The sequence below is a fragment of the Sphaerodactylus townsendi genome, linkage group LG10 (assembly GCF_021028975.2).
Source record: "Sphaerodactylus townsendi isolate TG3544 linkage group LG10, MPM_Stown_v2.3, whole genome shotgun sequence".
Classification (NCBI taxonomy): Eukaryota; Metazoa; Chordata; class Lepidosauria; order Squamata; family Sphaerodactylidae; genus Sphaerodactylus; species Sphaerodactylus townsendi.
The window spans coordinates 30,527,384-30,546,757 of record NC_059434.1 but is presented as its reverse complement, the minus strand read 5'-3'; the positions used below and the strand labels follow the sequence as shown (position 1 = coordinate 30,546,757).

The window sequence follows — 19,374 nt, the reverse complement described above, 5'->3', positions numbered from 1 at the left end:
TTTTGCAAATTTTTCAAGAAACGAATAATTTCGATTTAAGAGATGTAGAATTTCCTCTTTTTTTAAGCAATTTTAAACAGTCGACAGGTTGAGGAGAATTAGAAATACTGGATGATGGAAGTTCTTCTGATGTCATGACAGAGACACATACATTTGAGATTTGTGTCTTAAATTCAAACACTATGCATGAAAGAAACTCTTAAACTATATCATTCTTGCTCATTCTGTCAATAAGGCAACAGATTAAATGTAATCATAATGTCATGAATCACAGTCTTCTTTTAAGTTGGCTGCAGCAGCAGCAACAAAAAAGCTAAAGGAGTTGACTTGTGGAAAACCTTTTAAAATATGCAGACAGGGGACAATAGATAAACTATGGATTTAACCTTGTTGCCTGTGAAGGGTGGTTTTGGGAAGAATAGTAAATTCGGATACTCTTATTGAATAAAAATTCTGGTTACTCCTTATAGACGGATTTCCGCAAACCATAAAACTGATGGTTTGGTATACAAATTTTGCAGCAGCAAGCAAAACTGACACAAGATAGTTTGTGGGGATTTTTTGGGGGGGTTAATTTTATGATTTTTAAATTTTAATCGATTTTGTTTATTTTATTAATTTTATAATTATGTGTATGATATTTATATTGTATTCCTTTTAGCCCAATTATTGTTATTGGTATTTGTTTTTACTGGTTATTGACCATAAATAAAGAATCTATCTATCTATCTGATTAGCTAGAGGCATTCAGCAACTGTCAATTGACATTAATATCCTTTACTTTAAAAGCAAGAATTAATCTGTAATTACTCAGCTGATTCTTTGCAAATGTTTCATTTCTTACCTTTTGCTCTTGATGGAGAAGATGGAGAAGAGCTAACGACAGGCTTCCTAAGGGTAGAATAAGTACTCTGTGGAACTGTAGGGCCCAGACTTGCCCGGTTTGCATTTTGTTCACTGTGTGCCCTCTGCTGAGTTACTGTAGGTTCTGACTTCCTCCTTTTCCTGTAGTCACTTGCAGTACTTGCAGAGCTAAGGAAATAAGCAATATGAGCTCTGCTATGAAGTTGCAGCTATAGGGACTCACTAGCATGTGCGCACGCACACACACAACTAAATCAGCAATATTAGACAAGAACTTTGATCAAGCAATGTGCAAGTAGAAACAAGGTAGTTCTGCTTGAGCACGGCGTTGTGCAACACCCAGCATTTTCCTCCCTATATATTACAGTGCCCAGAAATTTCTCTTGTCAAGGGAAGGCCAACTGCATTTAGTTTTGAAGAAGAACTGGGATATTGATGTCCAGACATCTCTTTCTAGTTACAAACACTTTTTAAAAATGCATTAGTACATCAAATTTTTCTTACCTAGAAGGTCTGTCCAAGCCTCTGTCTGTTGGACTGTAATACAAGGAAGTCTAAAGAAACAAATAAGTGACTCCATTAAACTACTATTCTGGATTCCACTGGCATTATTCATTTAAAAAATAACCTATACATAATTTCTCCAATCAAGTCAACATGGTTAATGTATCTCCAAAACAATCAGGACCATTTCACAAGGAAAGTCACACAGCTTTCAAATTCCATTGCAGAGTCCTCGTTTCATCTTGGAGGAAAAAAAAAATCAGAAACAACCTGTTGTTTGAGTAGCCTGTTTCCCAAACTAGCCATACTAAGGTTTAGAACAGCTAAACAGAGGAAGCTACAATATCTTTTTAAAAAAACCACGAATAAGATTTACAAAATATCTTCCAGTTACTTACCGAAGTGTTAAGGTCAAACAAAGCTGGAAACTCTCGGTAAACATAACTTAGACACCTATAACTTACATAGCCACTTGACCTTTCAAGCTTCATGTTGAGAGCAGAGATCGTCATGCCGACCTTAAGACTTTTCTTTGCTTAAGAAGTGACTGCCGAACGCTCTTTGGGAATGCAAATACTTTAAACTTGTGAATATAAGTTTAGCCCTTAGTGACAACTATTTTTAATCCAGTCACTTAATGGGTGTCAAAGCTCAAGCCCAAATTAGACACACACAGTACCACAGTTTGTGGGAGCTAGAAAAAGAATCATGTTGTGCCTGGGACACCATTTCATGGACACAAAACTATGTAATTCACATGTTAAGCATATTTTACATTCAGGCTATATAATTTCAGAGATGACCCGAGGAGACTGAAAATAGAGTTTTCACACTATGTAAGTCATACATCAAAACATATCTTCAAAAAGGGAGCAGTCTGCTTTTACACTGCATCTGTGTAACACTAATTACTTTCAATGACTGGGAACAAACCTTGGTAGACTGTTCCCTTTTGTACCTCTTTAACAAGGTTGCAATAAAAAGATGCAACTGAAGATGCTAGGTATACTGTAAACTAGGTGCCCCAGAGGTGATACTTGTACTTTGAGTACGTTTTGCATTATCTCACAGGACCAAATTTTACTAGATTCTCAGGTTCAACCCAGAGATTACAAGTTATACAGGAGGGGTATGGATGCCTGCCCAATATGCTGTCACACAGGAGAACATGGTATCTTACCTTGACAGGTCTGTTCAGCTCTGGAGCATTGTGAGTGTGGAGGAGGGGTTTCTGGCTTCTGCCCTGCATTGTTTTTCCCAGTTGAAACAGCCACAGGGGCTGCTGACCTCTTTCTCTGGCTCCTTTCCACTGCCCTTTTCTCTGGCAGTTTATCCCTTCCCTAGGAAAGAAGTGTGCAGCCACAGAAAGGGGCGAATAGGTTTTCATGGCTGTTGAAAACTGCATAGGAGACAAGCCAGAAGTTTTTCCTTCCCGGTACAGTGTCTGGAGCAACGGAGCACTGTAAAGGTAAGATAACCAGGACAGGCACCCATGTTCCTGCCTGTGTAAGCTGTAATGTCTAGTTTGAAACTTAGGTCCCAGAGTATCTGTGGATGCTGTCTTCCTCTTGTTCATTTTGCTACAAAAGGGATGGATAGACCAGACTGACAAAGTGAGAATAAGTACACTGATGCAACTGTTCCAACTGTATTGTGTCATGCAACAATTTTGGGGCTCTGGGTGGCAGTAAGGCCCATCACCAGTTTATGAGCACCAATAGATGCTTACCTGTCAATTGCTGACTCAAGTTCTATTACCACAACTGACACCTACTACAATAACACATGTTGCACAGTCACACACAAGCACAGCAGTAACCAGTAGTAACTGGGTATGTGCATATGATATAATCAATAACAGTTCTAGGCACACAAATGTCAGTTATGTACACATTTAACAATTTACAGCTTCCCACCAAACAATTTCTTCCTAAAAAGCTGTGAACATAGAAGCCTTTATGAAGAATGTCTGTAAGTGAGGTCTACCCTTGAAAGAATCTACCCTTGAAAGAATCTGCAGTTAGGTCTACCCTTGAAAGAATCTGCAGTTAGGGCAACTGCTGGAGCTAAACATCTGCTTGGAGACAGCTAAAAGAAGTATGTGGGTCTGATACTCCAGCAATTACACTGTCTAGCAATCCAAACACAAGACCAATTCGAAGTGTTGTTTTTGTCCTTTACAGTTCTACATGCCTTGGTTCAGTGGTATCTGAAGAACCACTTTCTTCCATATGTCTTTGACCAGGAATAAATATCAAAGGACAGGCCCTCCTGATTTTCCACCAATCAAAGAAGCTCATCTCATGGATGCACAAGAGAGCAGAATAACTTTCCCAGTGAGGTGTGCCAGGTCCCCCCACTTTCAGTCTTCAGGAGGCAGGTGAATATAGTGTTACTTAGGACTGCATTTAACTAATTCAGCTTTTATTTATTGGCAGCCCTAACTGGAGATGTTAAATTGTGGTCTTTTATGTATTTTTATAATAGCTATTTTATTTATAGCAAGCCGCCTTGAGTTCCACAAGGTAAAAAACAGCTAATAAATATCTTAATCATTAAATAAATAAAACAATCATGTTCAAAACTAAAAATATGGAAAAAATAATAATTTTGAATAGTATAAAGTTACCTGACAGCTGAGGAAATCTCCACATTACTGAATGTGTACAATAGCAAACATTTTGTAGAATGATAACAGGAAACATATTTTATGGTTTGAGCAGAGAATAAATGCTGAACTAGATTAAGGTCGTTTCTGCATGGTCAAAAGATCCTGAGTTGAGCAAGAAAAATATTCCTGTGCAGCCAAGAATTCCACATGGTTCCCAGTCCTAAAGCAGGTTTTTCCCACAATATCCCCCTCATCCCAGGGTTTTCAAAAACCACCAAATTGGAGGTTCTTATAAAAAACCCGGGGTGAACCCGCTACAGTGTAAAAACCAATCGGGAGCAGGACCAGTTTATTTTTCCTGCCTAGCCGCCTGATCTCCCCAGCTGATGTTCATTTAAGCTGCCACTCAAAAACAACAGCCAATCAGAATGTGGGACACTGGGCATGCTCAGAGATCCTGCAGCTGCCACTCAAAAAACAACAGCCAATCAGAACAAGGGACACCGGGCATGCTCAGATATGCTTCCGAAGTAAATACAGACGTCTCGGGCTCATGCAAAACAAGCAGGAGTATTTCCTCTCGGTCTTCACTGAATTTCTTCAAAAAACAGGCAGCCAGGTTTTTAAAAAAATAGTGATACACAGGTATAATTTTGCCATGTGGAAACGACCTAAGAATCACTTCTGGAACACAAGTAGAAACAGAGCACCATTGGAGTGAGCACGGAAAAAAAAATCGGATTTACAGATTACTTAAAATGACCCACCAATGTTGTAAGGGTTTTTTTCCCCACTTCAGTGAAGATGTTGATACATATTTCACCCTTTCCCCAATTCATCATGAGTTTTACTTTAAGTAAATTTTGGTGGCAATCAAGAGATGTACACAGTAACCAAGCCACAGAGAAATCATTACCAATGTTGTTTCTTAGTTAAATTAACTATAGAAGAAACATGCTTAATTTACCTCATTAGAAAGACCTGAAGGACTGTCTTGAACATAATCCAAGAGCTTTTTAGGAGGCTGCATCATTTAAGCAGAATTGCAGAGATGAAATGGAGGAGAATCAATGGCAGCAAGGAATGAAACATGTGGAGAAGGTGACATAGTTAGAAACCAAGTGACAGACCACAAGAGTGACACAAACAAAACAAAATGGTGGTGGGGGGAGGAGGGAATGTGGAGAGTGGTGAAAATGTGGGTCAGAACTGTCCAATAAGACAGAAGAACACTTGAAAAAGCATTTGAGCATACAAGTGGGTGCTGCTTCCATCTTTTTATGGGGAGGGTCATAGCTTTGGCATATTTATTTGCCCAACCTTTCCAAGTGTTGTTGGCACAAACTCCATGCAATTTTTTTGGGCTTGAATGAAATGCAGCTACAGGATAGTAAGAAATATGACTCAATTCCTCAAATGCATCACAGATATAAGACTCCATTCCTCAAGTGCATCACAGATATTCCTCCTTCTTCAGAAGAAGAGTAAGTAGTAATGTCAAACTCCAGAAAATACCAGCCTAATATGAAGGTATGGTTAGGCTTTTGGAACAGATTAAAAAACATGCATTCTTTTCACTGAAGTTGCATCTGACACTTGTGGGAGGTAACTAATAGGCAATATACATGTTACCAAATCCAGCAGCCATTCATCTAGCTCAGTGGTGGCGAACCTATGGCACGGGTGCTAGAGGTGGCATCAGAGCCCTCTCTGTGGGCACACACAAACAGAATCTGCCCCACCCCCCCATCTAGGCTGGCCTGGGCTGCTGGGCTCTATTATTAGCATTAAACTTAAGACCTACTTTTGGGGAAGCATTGTAGGTAGCTCTGTTAAGCGCTGTTAAACCCCACTGGTTTTTATGCAAAGAACCAAAACGCAATCCTTCACCTGGGAGTAAGCTCGGTTGCTGGCAATGGGGCTTGCTTCTGAGTAAACCCTCCTAGGGTCGTGATTCACCCGTTGGAAGAGATGCACAATTGCTTCAAAGCAAAGCCACTGACTTACAAAGCAAAGTAAGTCAAACAAAGCAAACCCACCAAGCTTACTCCCGAGTAATGCATGCCTCGGAGCCAACTGTTTTTTTCGAAACTAAAACCTCAGTATTCAGGTTAAATTGCTATGTTGGCACTTTGCAATAAATAAGTGGGTTTTGGGTTGCAATTTGGGCACTCGGTCTCAAAAAGGTTCGCCATCACTGATCTAGCTGTTTTAATTTCTTGAGTGATAATGTCCTCAGTAGCCAATAATGTGGAGACAGGGCGAAGAAAGGCAGAATATGGGTTCAAACTGATGTTACAGAATGGAAATGGGAACTATAATTCGCTGTTGCTTCATTTGAAGCCATGTGTTGAACATCACCGATTACACAGGTAGCCTCTAGAAAACAAGGTCACTGCTGCTAGAATGAGACAAAACTTCCAAAAGATCAGACTAACAAATGAATGCTGGTATCCAGTTGGATGCAAGAAGGTACAATTCTAGCTACAGGGAAAAAGGTAGAATCTTATCACTGAACTGTCAATGATACTCTTCATTTATTGTGGATGTAATGAAAGGATTTCCATTTCCTGCGGTTTAGTTTGGGATTATCTGGGTTTGCAGCTTCCCTAGATGAAAGCTTTGTGCTAATTAACCTAACTATCAATCTAAGCAATTAGCAACATATTAGCATGGAGATTTCCAGAGTTTTGACATGTTAATATTTATAAAAATCTAAAATGAAAGTCCACTGATAGCTCCGACTGGCCATGAACACTCCAATCGACTTTGGTGGGACTTTCTCTCTAAGAAAATATAATATTGGGAAGATATTAGGTACATCCACCACAATACAGAAAAACACACATAAACACTAATGACAAAAGGCTCCCATGATTTCTTCTTAATACAATTAAGCACATTTTAATCTACATTGTGGGAATTTTCATTTTCTTTAAATTTTGTCTTGATATTCTAGCCTCACTTACCGGGCGTCCAAACTCCAGCTCTGAAAAGAATTTATACCAGGGCTCATTTTCTAAATCTATGTCATCTGGGTTTATGCGATCAGTCTGGAAGAATTGTGAAGGAAAAAGGGAAGGAAAAGGCACAAACTGATCAAAGGGCTGGAAATGACACTGATAACACAAACGCACACAAATAATAAGAGAGAGAGGATGAAACAAAAACAAAGGAAATGGAAATGGAGATTTCATGGTAGAATGTGGCTGGCTTGATCGGAGAATTATCATGCACTGGCTGTTTGAACTCCTCCTTTTCAACTTAACCTCCGAATGATTACTATGTGTCCACAATACAATAAAACGTCATATGCTTTTTATTTAGAAAATATAAGTGTTAAATGTCCTTGTCTATATAAAATATGATTCTATAAGATTATTATAGGCCCCTCTCAGCCCAAGCACAAAAGCCAAGCACAAAATTAAGCATTATATCAGCTAATCTGAGATATGGACTGGCATGGTTTTGCCACCAACATTAGGATTTTAGGATGAGGTTACCTGCATACCCATGTACAACAAATGCAAGAACTTTATTTGCTTTCAAGTGTGCCATTTTATATGAACAGAAAGAAATCTCAAGTTTTTAAAATTACGTCCTTTGTCATAAGTATACATAAAAGAGTCACACAATGGCCATCACATGTATATGATTACTGCCCCCAAAAGGTATGTTAATTTTGCATTTTAAAGCCAAGTATGCAGAAGCAACATGCAGAAAGAACAGATACTTCCCGTGGCCTCAAGCCTGCCTTAAGGAAACTGGGGAAATACTATTGACACACCTCAGAGCAGGAACAGATTCTGAAGGGCTAACGGCACCTTTAAAAAAAAACTAATTTGGCAGACTGAAACTACATATAACTTTTCAGGCAAACATGTGGTGCTCAGCCAAAGACATAATTTGTACCATCAATTCTGACTGAACTAATAATTTTTTCTTCAACATAAGGAAGAAAGAACTATCCAGGCACATCCATCTTGCCTCCTGCAGTAGATGTCTAGTACTGACAATCCTTCTGCATAGTAGGCATCAAGATGGGAACCTACATCTATCTTTCACTCACAATCTTTATACATAATTGCCTAAGGCCGTGATGGTGAACCTTTGGCACTCCAGATGTTATGGACTACAATTCCCATCAGTCCCTGCCAGCATGGCCAATTGGCTCAATTGGCCATGCTGGCAGGGGCTGATGGGAATTGTAGTCCATAACATCTGGAGTGCCAAAGGTTCGCTACCACTGGCCTAAGGGATGGAATGTCTGACAACAAACTCCCAGCCAATGGGTGTGCAGGACTAACAACATTCCATCCTGACCCTACCTATCTTCCTTCAACCCAGCAGCCTACCCCACCCCAAACAATATGGGCTGCTCTCCTGGAGGGAAGGGGAAGGAGGAGGCGAAGGACCCCTGCTCTCCCCCCTTCTTGAACCAATTTTATTTAAATTTAAAATGGGCTTTAGTGCAAGTTTAATGTATTTCGATTGATTTTTCCCCAGTACTGATACTATAGAAGCAAATCAGCAACATCTGGTTGTGAGGCAGTTATCTTGCTCTAATGTATATTCTTCAAATTGATCTAGTTTTTATTTTTCGTACCATCATTAGGACACAGGAGAATAATGATTGTCCCATACTGATGAAACTTATCAGTTTGGTTTCCTGATTGAGCAGCAGAGGGCACCAGGAACTACTCTTTTACCACAGATGGTAGCAAACATGTTTACTCATTTTCTAAAATTCTATTAAACTGTCTGGAGGCTGAATGCCACCTTTCAAAACAACATGATCAAAGTCCCACATGTCAGAGGTTTGGCAGCAAGATTTTAACCAGAAGTGATATGACAAGTGAAGTCTCAATATTCTGTGCCTGTCCTTTATTCCATATTAATTTTCCAATCAACATCTTTCTTTCCTAGAGTCCAGAAAGCAAAACACTAAGCTTCTTTAGAGTTTTTGAACACTCCAAGCTGGTGGCACAGTCTAGAATCTTCTATGATTACTTCTTACCAGCTCAATACTACAATACTCAATACGCCACAGCAGAACACTCCCAATATTCTGCTCTGCATTTACCACCATAACATGCTATCCAGTCCTGCTATCTGTCTCAGAAGCCCTACAGTACATATACATTGCTGTATGAACATGCATAACCAGGGGTGGGTGGGGAAGGGCAGGAGCCCAATTTGGAACTCACATGGGTCACATGGGGGGCATATTCAGTCATCCACCTCTCCTCTGCCCCCCAGCAATGAGATGGGGCAGCTGCTGCCTGGCTGCAGCTGACCCCTGGCCAGAGGGCAGAAGTAGTGGAGTGTTCCTGGGCAAGCACCTAGTTCAAGCCCGGTGCCGGACTGCCCACTGCAGAGTGAAGAGCTTTGTGGAAAGCACTCTATGCAGAATGGATCTTCCTCTGTAACACATGTGGAGATAGTCCATAATTATCCTCCTGCGGTTGCATTTCTGTGCAAACCAAAATAAAAGGGGGGAAAAAAGAAGCAGCAAGGTCGAAGGATCTGATCAGGCTATTGGCTAAGGTCTACGACAGCTCAAAGCCTCTGCATGCCTTATCCCAAGAACATCAACAGTCAAGTCTGCCTTGAGAAATGATGTGGCAACAATTTGCAACACTGCTGGATGGATGAGCACCACTTATGTAGTGCTGTGAAAAAGCACTTGTACAGGGCTGGTAGGATAGGGGTTAGGAAAGATGGATGTACACAATGATACTGCTGTACAGGCAGTGGAATTTCTGCATCTCAAGTACATGGAAGGGTACGTTCTGAGTGACAGTCACTGCTACAGGTGTGATATTACTATTTGTACCATCACAGCTGAATTCTGCCAGTATCAGGCAATACACTTTAAAAAGATAAATGCACTATCGTGTTTGGGTATGCAGGAAAAATCTTTTCATGAAGCAAAAGGTTGCAGGATTATTATTATGATTACCATTGCCTTTATGGTGGTGTTTCAGTTTTGTGAGGCTTTCAAATGACCACTGTACCAGGGCACTGGCACAAGTTCAAAAATGAAGTTTATGTTGGATTTGACCGCCTTGCATGCAGCAGCCACATAATTCTGGGAGAGTTCAGCAAACATTCTAAAAGTGACAGTTGGAGACTGTAGCTCTCTGACTCTGCTGAGGAAGGATGTTGTTCAGTGTTCTGTTAAATAAAGCTATGTAAAAGCCTCTGACTGAAAGTTTAATACTGTAAACTATGCTTGTTATTGGGAACGAAATTGTAAACAAATGATGAACGGCAAATGTATCGATATACAAGTGTTACTACTTTGTTTATATATATATTTTCTCTCAGTATAAGTAAAGTTATTTTGTTTATGATAACTGAGGTAAAAAGGATGATCTTTATTTATTTATTTATTGGGTTTACAGACCGCCCTCCCCCAAGGTAATTGTTCTTATTTATTGACTTGTTGACTTTCAATTACAGGATTAGTTCTCAGCATGCCCCGTTAGTTGAAGTGCTACACTGAAACATGCCCTGCTTTTATGTACAGAAGGGGCAATGTATCAATGGCAGGCTGGACTGGCTTCCATATTGGGCAGCTGCTAGTTAGACATCTTTCACCCCTCTTTCTTGGTCCTTTCTTTTTAAGCCGGAAATAAAAAAGAGTGGAGCTAGCTGAAGAGAATAATATAAAGTGGGCTGCATTGAAGGATGCTTTAGAGTTAGATGAGAAAATGTGAGATTTCTCTCTGTTGTGGTAGGAGTAAATGATTTTTTTAAAATTATGTGTAGCTTCACATGTCAATAAAATTCACTTAGTTTATCAACTGGTATAGTACCTGCTACAGTCCAATCAGAGGTTAGTGAGTAAATACTACCATGCAATACGTACACACACATTCAAAGCTATTTTTACAATGAAAGATTTTCAGCATCCTTAGCCCCATGCTTTCAGCTATGTGTGTAAAATAAGTAAAAAAGTTGAGTTACTTGATCTGGACAATCAAAATGAAAAATGCCATGTGTGCATAAAGAAAGAGGCAAGATCTCAATTAAAATAGAGTGCAGGATACTTCTTCCCATGTTTGGTCCAAGTTTTCAAATATATTGTTTTTATGGGAAAAAGAAGAGACTTGGCACAACTGGAAGGGCTCAGGAAAATGGGACCCAACAAAACTGGCTGTTTCAGAAAGATCGCTCTGAATACTTTTCAGACAAGAAACTGTTCAGTTAATGTCATGTCATGGAAGCATGCAAAAATGTGACGTGGACCTCCCAGTAAAGGGCAGTTCCTTGTAATGAACTTGATTCTCCAACACAGGAGAATCATCCAGTGGTGGGATTCAGCAGGTTCGCACTACTTCAGCAGAACCGGCTGTTAAAATGGTGCTTGTAAACAACCAGTTGTTAAATTATTTGAATCCCTCCACTGGAATCATCCATCTGTGCAGAACAGAAATAATCCTACTTTCAAACATGTTGCAAAGAACAAGGTCATAATGGCTGATTATCCACCAGCGCAGAGGGGCACTGTGGGACAGGAAGCACGTTGGGGCAAGAAATTTTGTTCTGATGCTCTTCCTGTTTGCGGCGCGCTGAGAGAGGAGGTGCACTGGGGCAAGATTTTTTGTCCCCACGCGCTTCTTCTTGCCCCACATGAGCTTCTCACTTTTCCCAGGAAAAGTGAGAGCACTTCCGGGGCAAGGCTGGGGAATGCTGGCAGTAGGTAATAGGCCAAAGCTAACTGTGTATTTGTTATATCACGAAACTGTCTACAGGGAAGAATTGCAATCTCTGACCTGTACAATGAACTGGATTTACCCATTAAATTCTCTGCCAATATTTAGTCTGGAACCATATTTTGCATTTTTGAAATTCCTCAATGATTACATCAGTCAATATAGCTCTTGTCTTTTGAAACATAAACTTCTCTTACAGGTTCTTTTCCCGGAAACTTTGTAGCTCTGTTCCTATGAGTTGGGGACCCTAAAAGGCTTCTTCCTAGATGGATGGTCATGAACAGATCCTTAGGTGTCAACCCTAGCATGTCAAAATATGAAATGTTAATTACAGATTTAAAAGTTGTAAAATAATATTCCTGGATGATACAAAGTGCTATTTGGTGGTCAAATCCATATCTTTCTGTAATTGCTAAGAACACACATCTAAAATTAGACCAATAATCAACCATACCATACAGGGTAAAAACATCCAAGTGCACAGAATATCGTATCGCTTTAACTACTAAGGTGTATGCATTTCTCTCTCTATATGCAGGCAGACCTAAAACTTTGGAAAAGTAAAGCAATTATTGAAAAAGCATGCCTGTGAAGGTCTTAAATATCTAGTGCAGGCTAAAAGGTATATATATTGGCTCACTGCTTAACTAGTTTGTGCCAAACAATTCAGTTAATCCACCAAATCCAATTCAGAGGGGTTGAGAGATTGCAAATGTTCTCACAAGCAGTCCTGAGCTTACCAATGAAACAAAACTCAAGTGCTTAGTGGCTGTAGCAGTCATGTGTGGTGCAAAATAATTTTGAAAGGAATATGTGATACAGCCAAAATGGTAAGAAGTGGGTGAAGCTAGTCCTTCAAGGTGACCTCAGCCTACAAAGCAGAAGAAAAGGGAGCCTCACTTCATTGCAGTCTCAAAGTGCTACTTATTTTCCCATTAGAAAAGTTGTGTGATCCAACACAATATATAGCATCATCTATCAGTACTGCCCTTCTGCTGTTTACATAGAGCACAAAGATCTGTCTGCATGCAAGAGAACAATTAACCGTCCAGGAAATACCACTGTTGTCCTCAACGGTGATTTCAAAAGAAAACCCCAGTTTAAAACAAATGAATTACAATTTATACGCAAATTCTATTCAAAATGGAAGTAAATCAGGACTCTTGATTTTTCTTCCAACTACATGTGAATGGTGTAGTACAGCAGCAAGCCCAACTTGAATGGATCATTGTTCTTATTTAGGCTTAAAAAAAATCCAGTCCAACTGTTGCTCCTTGAATTTCACAGCCCTTTAGCCCCTCACTGCTTACAAAAACAAAAAATTTCCATACTTGGGTATTTGCCAGCGAAGTCTTGATCATTAAGGTCAGCCTAATTTTCATCAATTTAAGGTGCCACAAGTCTTTGTTGATATTTGGACTTCATATAGCTTCCCTGGGTGGGCTGGCTGTGTGTTGAGAAGAGAGCAGAATCTCTCTGTACGTGGCAAGCAGAGATAAGAAAGACCACTAATATTTGTACATGGAAGGGGTTAACGTGATTTCTCATACAAGAATTAATTCTCATTACCTTTGGGGTTATTACAGATAGAAATCTGTCTAGTTCTAGCCTGAATGGAATGAGTACATGGCAAAACTGAATAGAGAATAGTTATATATGTTTACAGCCTCTAATCCAGACTTATTCACGATCACAATATAGAAAGGATGAAAGCCAAATTATATTACACGCTGTAAAACTGAATTTCTTTTGTCCACCAATTTTCTAATTCTGTAAAAAGAAAGCAATGCTTATTACTTCATGCAAATGAACTATTTTATAATTAATGTTCATCATACAGTGAAAACTTCTAAGCTAATGTTACACTAACAGCTTAGCTCTGTTAATTGATTCAGATGTTCAAAAGAACATAATTTAAAGGAGGGAACATTTCTGTCTAATCGCCAAAAACAGATCTGTCATGAGCAAGCTATAATCAGAGCTTCGGATTTTTTCCCCTTTATTTTGTAAGAGCCACATGGGTCTGACAATTTGATCACAACTATCACTACTAGAGGGGGTGTTCAACCCTTTTCCCAGTCTATATTACCTCCCTGAATCTGCAACCAGACAGAGAAAGTGATATGGGCCTCATACAAGTATTTATACTTTTCCAGTGGAGTAGATCAGTTATACTACGCAGAGCGACTTTCCCATTCAAACAACTAACCATGTGGTTTCTCTGAAACAGAAGAAGAAGAAGAGTTGGATTTATATTCCGCCTTTCTCTCCTATAGGAGACTCAAAGGGGCTTACAAACTCCTTACCCCTCCCCCCTCACAACAAACACCCTGTGAGGTAGGTGGGGCTGAGAGAGCTCAGAAGGACTGTGACTAGCCTAAGGTCACCCCGCTGGCATGTGTTGGAGTGTACAAGCTATTCTGAATTCCCCAGACAAGCCTCCACAGCTCAGGTGGCAGAGCAGGGATTCAAACCCGGTTCGTCCAGATTAGAGTACACCTGCTCTTAACCACTACGCCACTGCTGCTCCTATGCCACATGGAATACTCCCAAATATTATTTTGATCCCAAAGATCATGGATCTATTGTATCACATCTGTGGGGGCTTTAAAAATTACATAGGATGCAGTGAAAGAGGCTTGGTAGAAAGGGAGAAATCAGAACTTTCAGTCCAATGATGGAAGGTTATGCATTGGCAAAGCACAATTTTTGACACCTTCTCTTTTCAAATCCCCTCAAAGTTCTGCTATTGAATGGTATATATTTGACTTGACAGAGAAAATACTGAATATATTTTAAAACAATTGCTACTTCAGGGTCACTTCAAGTGAAGTCACTTCAACAGAATTAACTTCTTGGTACTAGCTAAACAGTTTGCTTTGCCATTACTACATGTTTAAAAGATACAGTTACTACAATGTCAGCATTCTTTTCAATATATTGAATAAACAATTCAATATATTGGATAAACCCTAGATGAGACAGATTCCTGAGAAAAAGGGTTTTAGAAGATACCTTTTGATTACTTGAACTATGACAGTGCGATACAATAGGCCTGAAGTCTTGTTAAATCCTTTATAAATACCTCAAAACTGTGGATCTCAGTACTCAGAAAATCCAGTGAAGAATGTTAGTCACGTTAATGTATACCACAGCTATCATGTTTGAAAACACAACTTGGCATAAATTATAAAAGCATATGTAAGGATTTGATTTTTCTGCAGTACCTAGAAAAAATAATTTAAAAAGCATATATAACTCCTCTCATGTTACTTATACACACACTGATAAAAGTGTTGCAACTTTTATGAACTCCATTGTGAGGTGACTGCTTATAAGAATTTTATGGCCAATGTAACCAATAAAAGTGCATATTTTTAAAAAGAGATCCTGTTTTTCTTAAATAAAAAACACACATACTTAATTGTAACAAGCCAGTCAAAGCAATCCTATTTACCATATAATGGGTTGGATCTAGATTAAAATTTCCCCTTTCTGCAGCAGACTTCTCCCCCTCTTCCTCATATCATTCTTCAGGATTCCTGAACCCCCTGAAACCGAATTTCATGCAGATCAGTGGGCTGCAATGGAAGGGCGAAAGCAGGAAAGTTCTGCTCTTCTGTTGTAAAATTTAGTCTGGATGCAACCCATTGTCACTCAGAGTAATCTCTCCATAGCTATCCCTTTTCCATTTGCAACAACCAATCTCTGAAAACAGAATCAAGCACAATAATTTTTTTAAAAAAATTATCTAACACATGAACACGTTTAACGCATAAAATAATGATACAGTTTAATACCGGAGCAGATCTCATGACGCTATTTATCATGTTGAATATCAATAAACTTCTCTTACCGGTCTTTCATGCTCAAGAATTGACGATTTCCCTGGCTCATATTCAAAAATGCTCCTTGGCTCAGAACGAAATTTACGGGTGTCCACCTTTCTATCAGGAGGGTCCCAGTCATTTCTGAAAAATTTGAAATTGACAGAGGAATGAAACTACCTTTCCTATCAGACTCAATGCTTGAACTGGAGGAATACCAAACGTGCTTTCTCTTTACGCAGCATGAACAAAATCATGATAAAACTGCCCCTTTTTCATTAAAGACAGATCATCTACTGAGCTAGCTATGTTTGAACTTGATTCTCCTGCACAGATATATGGAAAATTACATTTCATACTAGCATACAATGCTGACCACATAGCAAGTGGAAGTCAAAAGGAAAACCTCACTTTAGATGGCTAAATTATTTACGGGACAACACATTCATCATGTAAAATCATTTGCCGCAATTAAAACACCATTTGCGGTAGAGCTTTGATTCTGAAAAGCTGAAATAATAGCTCTTGCATAAACTCTGAGTTCATTGCTTGTCAGAGTTGCCAACTCTGGTTTGGGAAATGTCTGGCAATTTGGAAACAGTGCCTGACCGGGGGTGGGGTGGGGGTGGGGGAGAGCTTAGCAAGGATGTAATGTGGCACAATCTCCAAAGCTGCAGTTTCTTTCAAGGTGAACTGATCTCTGCTGTCTAAACATCAGTTGTAATTATGATAGATCTCCAGCATAGGCAAAACTACCATGAGGCGGGGTGGGGTGGGGGGGAGAACAGCTCCCTCTCACCCTTCCGGCCGCCTCCTTGGCCTGGAGCAGCCCCCACGGACCGCAGTAGGCTGCTCTTTTTACTTTAAAAAGGTAAGTGAGATATGTTTGGGGAGGGAAGGCACGGGCACCATTTTCCCTTCCTATGGCACTTATTTCCAGGCGTCACCTGAAGACTGGCAACTCTACTGCTTGTAGATTTACTGGCAACTCTACTGCTTGTAGATTTGTACTACACAAAAAGAACCCAGGGCTTACTTTTCTGGTGCAGATCTTTGCCGTGGACGAATCGGTGGTACGGGAGGTGGTGGAGGTACAGGGGACAAAGCCTTAAAGGCTTCAGTGCTGTTATCAGAAGTACTTTTTGTCAGTGGTCTGTATGTCTGAGTCTTTGCAGCAGGATGTGATTGAGTGGAAACAGATGGGCTGCAGTTACCTAAGGAAAGACAAAAAACACAGAAGAAACCCAAACATGGCTATGGATTTCAGCTTATGTAATTTTCTGACCATAAAAACAGTAATTTAACAAACGTGTGGTTGGACTAGTAATTTTTACTATACACACACATACACATTTCAATGGATACTTATGGACATATCAGTTGTGCACAAGTATGGGATTTGCTGTTAAACACCTAAACCTAATTTCTTGAAAGTTCTTCCCATTGATTTAATTGGAACTTAGCGACAACTCCATTGTGTTGATTCAGAGCTCTTCTTCCAAGCGCATATGTTGTGTAACTGCGTCTTCCTTAGATAATGCTGATTATTTGTTCGGTGATGAGATCGGTGCTCATTTCAGATGAAGTGCAACCATTTATGGGGCATAAATCCCCTAGTGATCAATTGGTGTGGGGAGGATTGTTTGTTTCTAGTAGCGATATCGTTTGTACTCTACAACAGATCTGGAAGGGTGATCTATGTGCAAAACCCAGTTCATGTCGATTGCTATTCCTTGATGAATTAAGGTGAGTGTGCTTGGCACAGACCTCCAATTTCATCCTTCTAAGGAGTCCCCTCCCAGAGTTACAAGTGTCCATCAAGAGATAAACATGCACTGGACCTGTGCACTTGCCAGACTGTCTTGAACAGTTTCCAATTCTCCAGTACTTTTTCCCCATGCCCTTTTACTTTACTTTAGCAATTTCCCCCTTTAGCAATTTCCCCCTTTTAAAAAGAAGGCAGCTTCTTTTAAAAGAAGTTAAGTTCCTTTTAAAAGAAGTTAAGTTCCTCCCTTTTAAAAGAACAGGAATTGGCATAGGAACAGCAACATTTGCACAAGCCAGTCTTAGCCCACTAGATACATAGAGTGGCCTACTTAGGGTCTAACTATTTTGAAGTTTGAACAAAGCAGAATAATTAGGGGTTTATCAAATCTCTATTCTGCCTCTATTCATTGCTGGTGGGCTGAGTTCAGCTAGGCAAGACACAATTTACAGAGCTCTGCTTCAGAACAAATGTGTCTATGGCTCATTCCGCATGGGCCAAAAACAGCGGTGTGAAAACGGTGTAAAAGGGTTTAAAATGGTGTAAAAGGGTTTATACTGTTTTCACACCGTTTTCATACCACTGTTTTTGGCCCATGCGGAATCAGCCTATATGAAAAGGGAACGGTCTTGAAGCATAGGTTCAAATATTATCATTTACTACTGACTCCTAGGGTTCTCTTGAGTCTCATTACTCAAAGTGAAAAAGGAAACACGCTTACATGTGACCAAGCTTTTGTTAATTTTGTTAATGGATGAGGCATTTGTGGTTAGTAAAATAATATTTATCAGCATTAGTGCTGGAAAATTGCCCTAATAAATCACATTAGGAGCACATGGTTTAGAAACAAAGATTAGACCTATATAGAATGTGAGTTGAAAACTTTAGAGTGAAGATACTTTTAAAATTCATTTTTAACAAAAGGCATGTTATTTTTTGCACAGGTCTACACTTATATGCGCACGTGCTGTATAAAATGTGTGCCAAGTTTTCTGAACGTCATCACTAGCCTCTGCTGTAGTAATAATTTCTCGAATAATCCCCCTGCAACCACTTACAACTATGAATGTTGTAAATTAATTAATGCAGCTAATCAAATTTCAGTCAATTACAAATCAACATGCTTAGTTCTGATGGACAAAAATGCTACATTTTGTATGTGCAAATATGCACATATTTCATCTCAAATTTGAGTTCCTTTTAATGCCAGAAGGCACAGTCCAGTACAAATAAAATACGATTAGAATGCATTGGTTCCCAGTTATATCTCTGTCTCCTATAAGTACACAGCTTTGCTTGTCTCGTGTAGACAATACAATATTGTACCCAGCTGTTCCTGCTCCCTAGCTCATCTCCACTACATACAGATTATAGTATATTTAAATATGTTACAGGTGGTGATTTAACACTTTACTTTGGATCACAAAACTCTCTGCCCTCCTAGGCCAGAATTTGTTGCAATCAGTGCAAAATCAATTCAGTGCACTGAAGGAAATCACCTGAAAGTTTATTTCAAGGTCATTTTTGTAAAAACTAAAATCAGTGTTAGGTGAATACCAAAAATGCAGATGACATGATGATTCAACAAGACAATGGCAAAGCAGTTGTTACACAATAAGAGGCAGCCTACGGGGTTAAAGACCATTATTACTTGCTGACACTGAAAAGCAAAGACTCTTGTGAAGGGAAGGAATCATTCCTACCAGTATTATATGCATATGTAGCATTATACATGTCTGTGTCGTCATCTACAAAAAGAAATATAAACGTTATAGTAGTGCAATACCTGTCACTTTTATCACAGCAAGGCAGCTTTGCATTTGCAAAAACAAAACAAAAAATTAGCAGAGAGCCAACTCTCCCCCTTAAGTGCACATTTTTATTTTTGGCGTCTATTCAACATACCATGGCCATATTTTCCAATCATCCGATTCTGGGTGGCAATTCATATTCAATTTTCTTTTAAGCCTTTGACATATGTCCAATTCACACATTCTTGCAGCAGGAAAGAACCAACTACCTGCAGTTTTCCCTCCACACCACTCTAAGAATGTGTGGATGAAGACACCCACATGAGCAGGA

The 19,374-nt window shown here is 39.5% G+C and overlaps 1 protein-coding gene across 35 annotated transcripts in view; it reads right to left on the bottom strand.

Moving 5' to 3' along the window:
* The window catches only part of SORBS2 (sorbin and SH3 domain containing 2), a 289,570-nt gene that overhangs the window by 29,976 nt on the left and 240,220 nt on the right, over positions 1–19,374 (bottom strand). For 25 of the 35 annotated variants that reach the window (XM_048509745.1, XM_048509754.1, XM_048509766.1 and 22 more), the window contains 7 exons: positions 18,996–19,040; positions 16,564–16,741; positions 15,557–15,671; positions 6,949–7,032; positions 4,947–5,003; positions 1,369–1,418; positions 845–1,032 (listed from right to left, as the gene is read on the bottom strand). In XM_048509745.1, coding sequence (XP_048365702.1) covers positions 845–1,032; positions 1,369–1,418; positions 4,947–5,003; positions 6,949–7,032; positions 15,557–15,671; positions 16,564–16,741; positions 18,996–19,040 — 717 coding nt within the window. The remainder of the gene's footprint in view (positions 1–844; positions 1,033–1,368; positions 1,419–4,946; positions 5,004–6,948; positions 7,033–15,556; positions 15,672–16,563; positions 16,742–18,995; positions 19,041–19,374) is intronic. The other 10 variants (XM_048509753.1, XM_048509763.1, XM_048509764.1 and 7 more) reach the window with 2 other exon arrangements.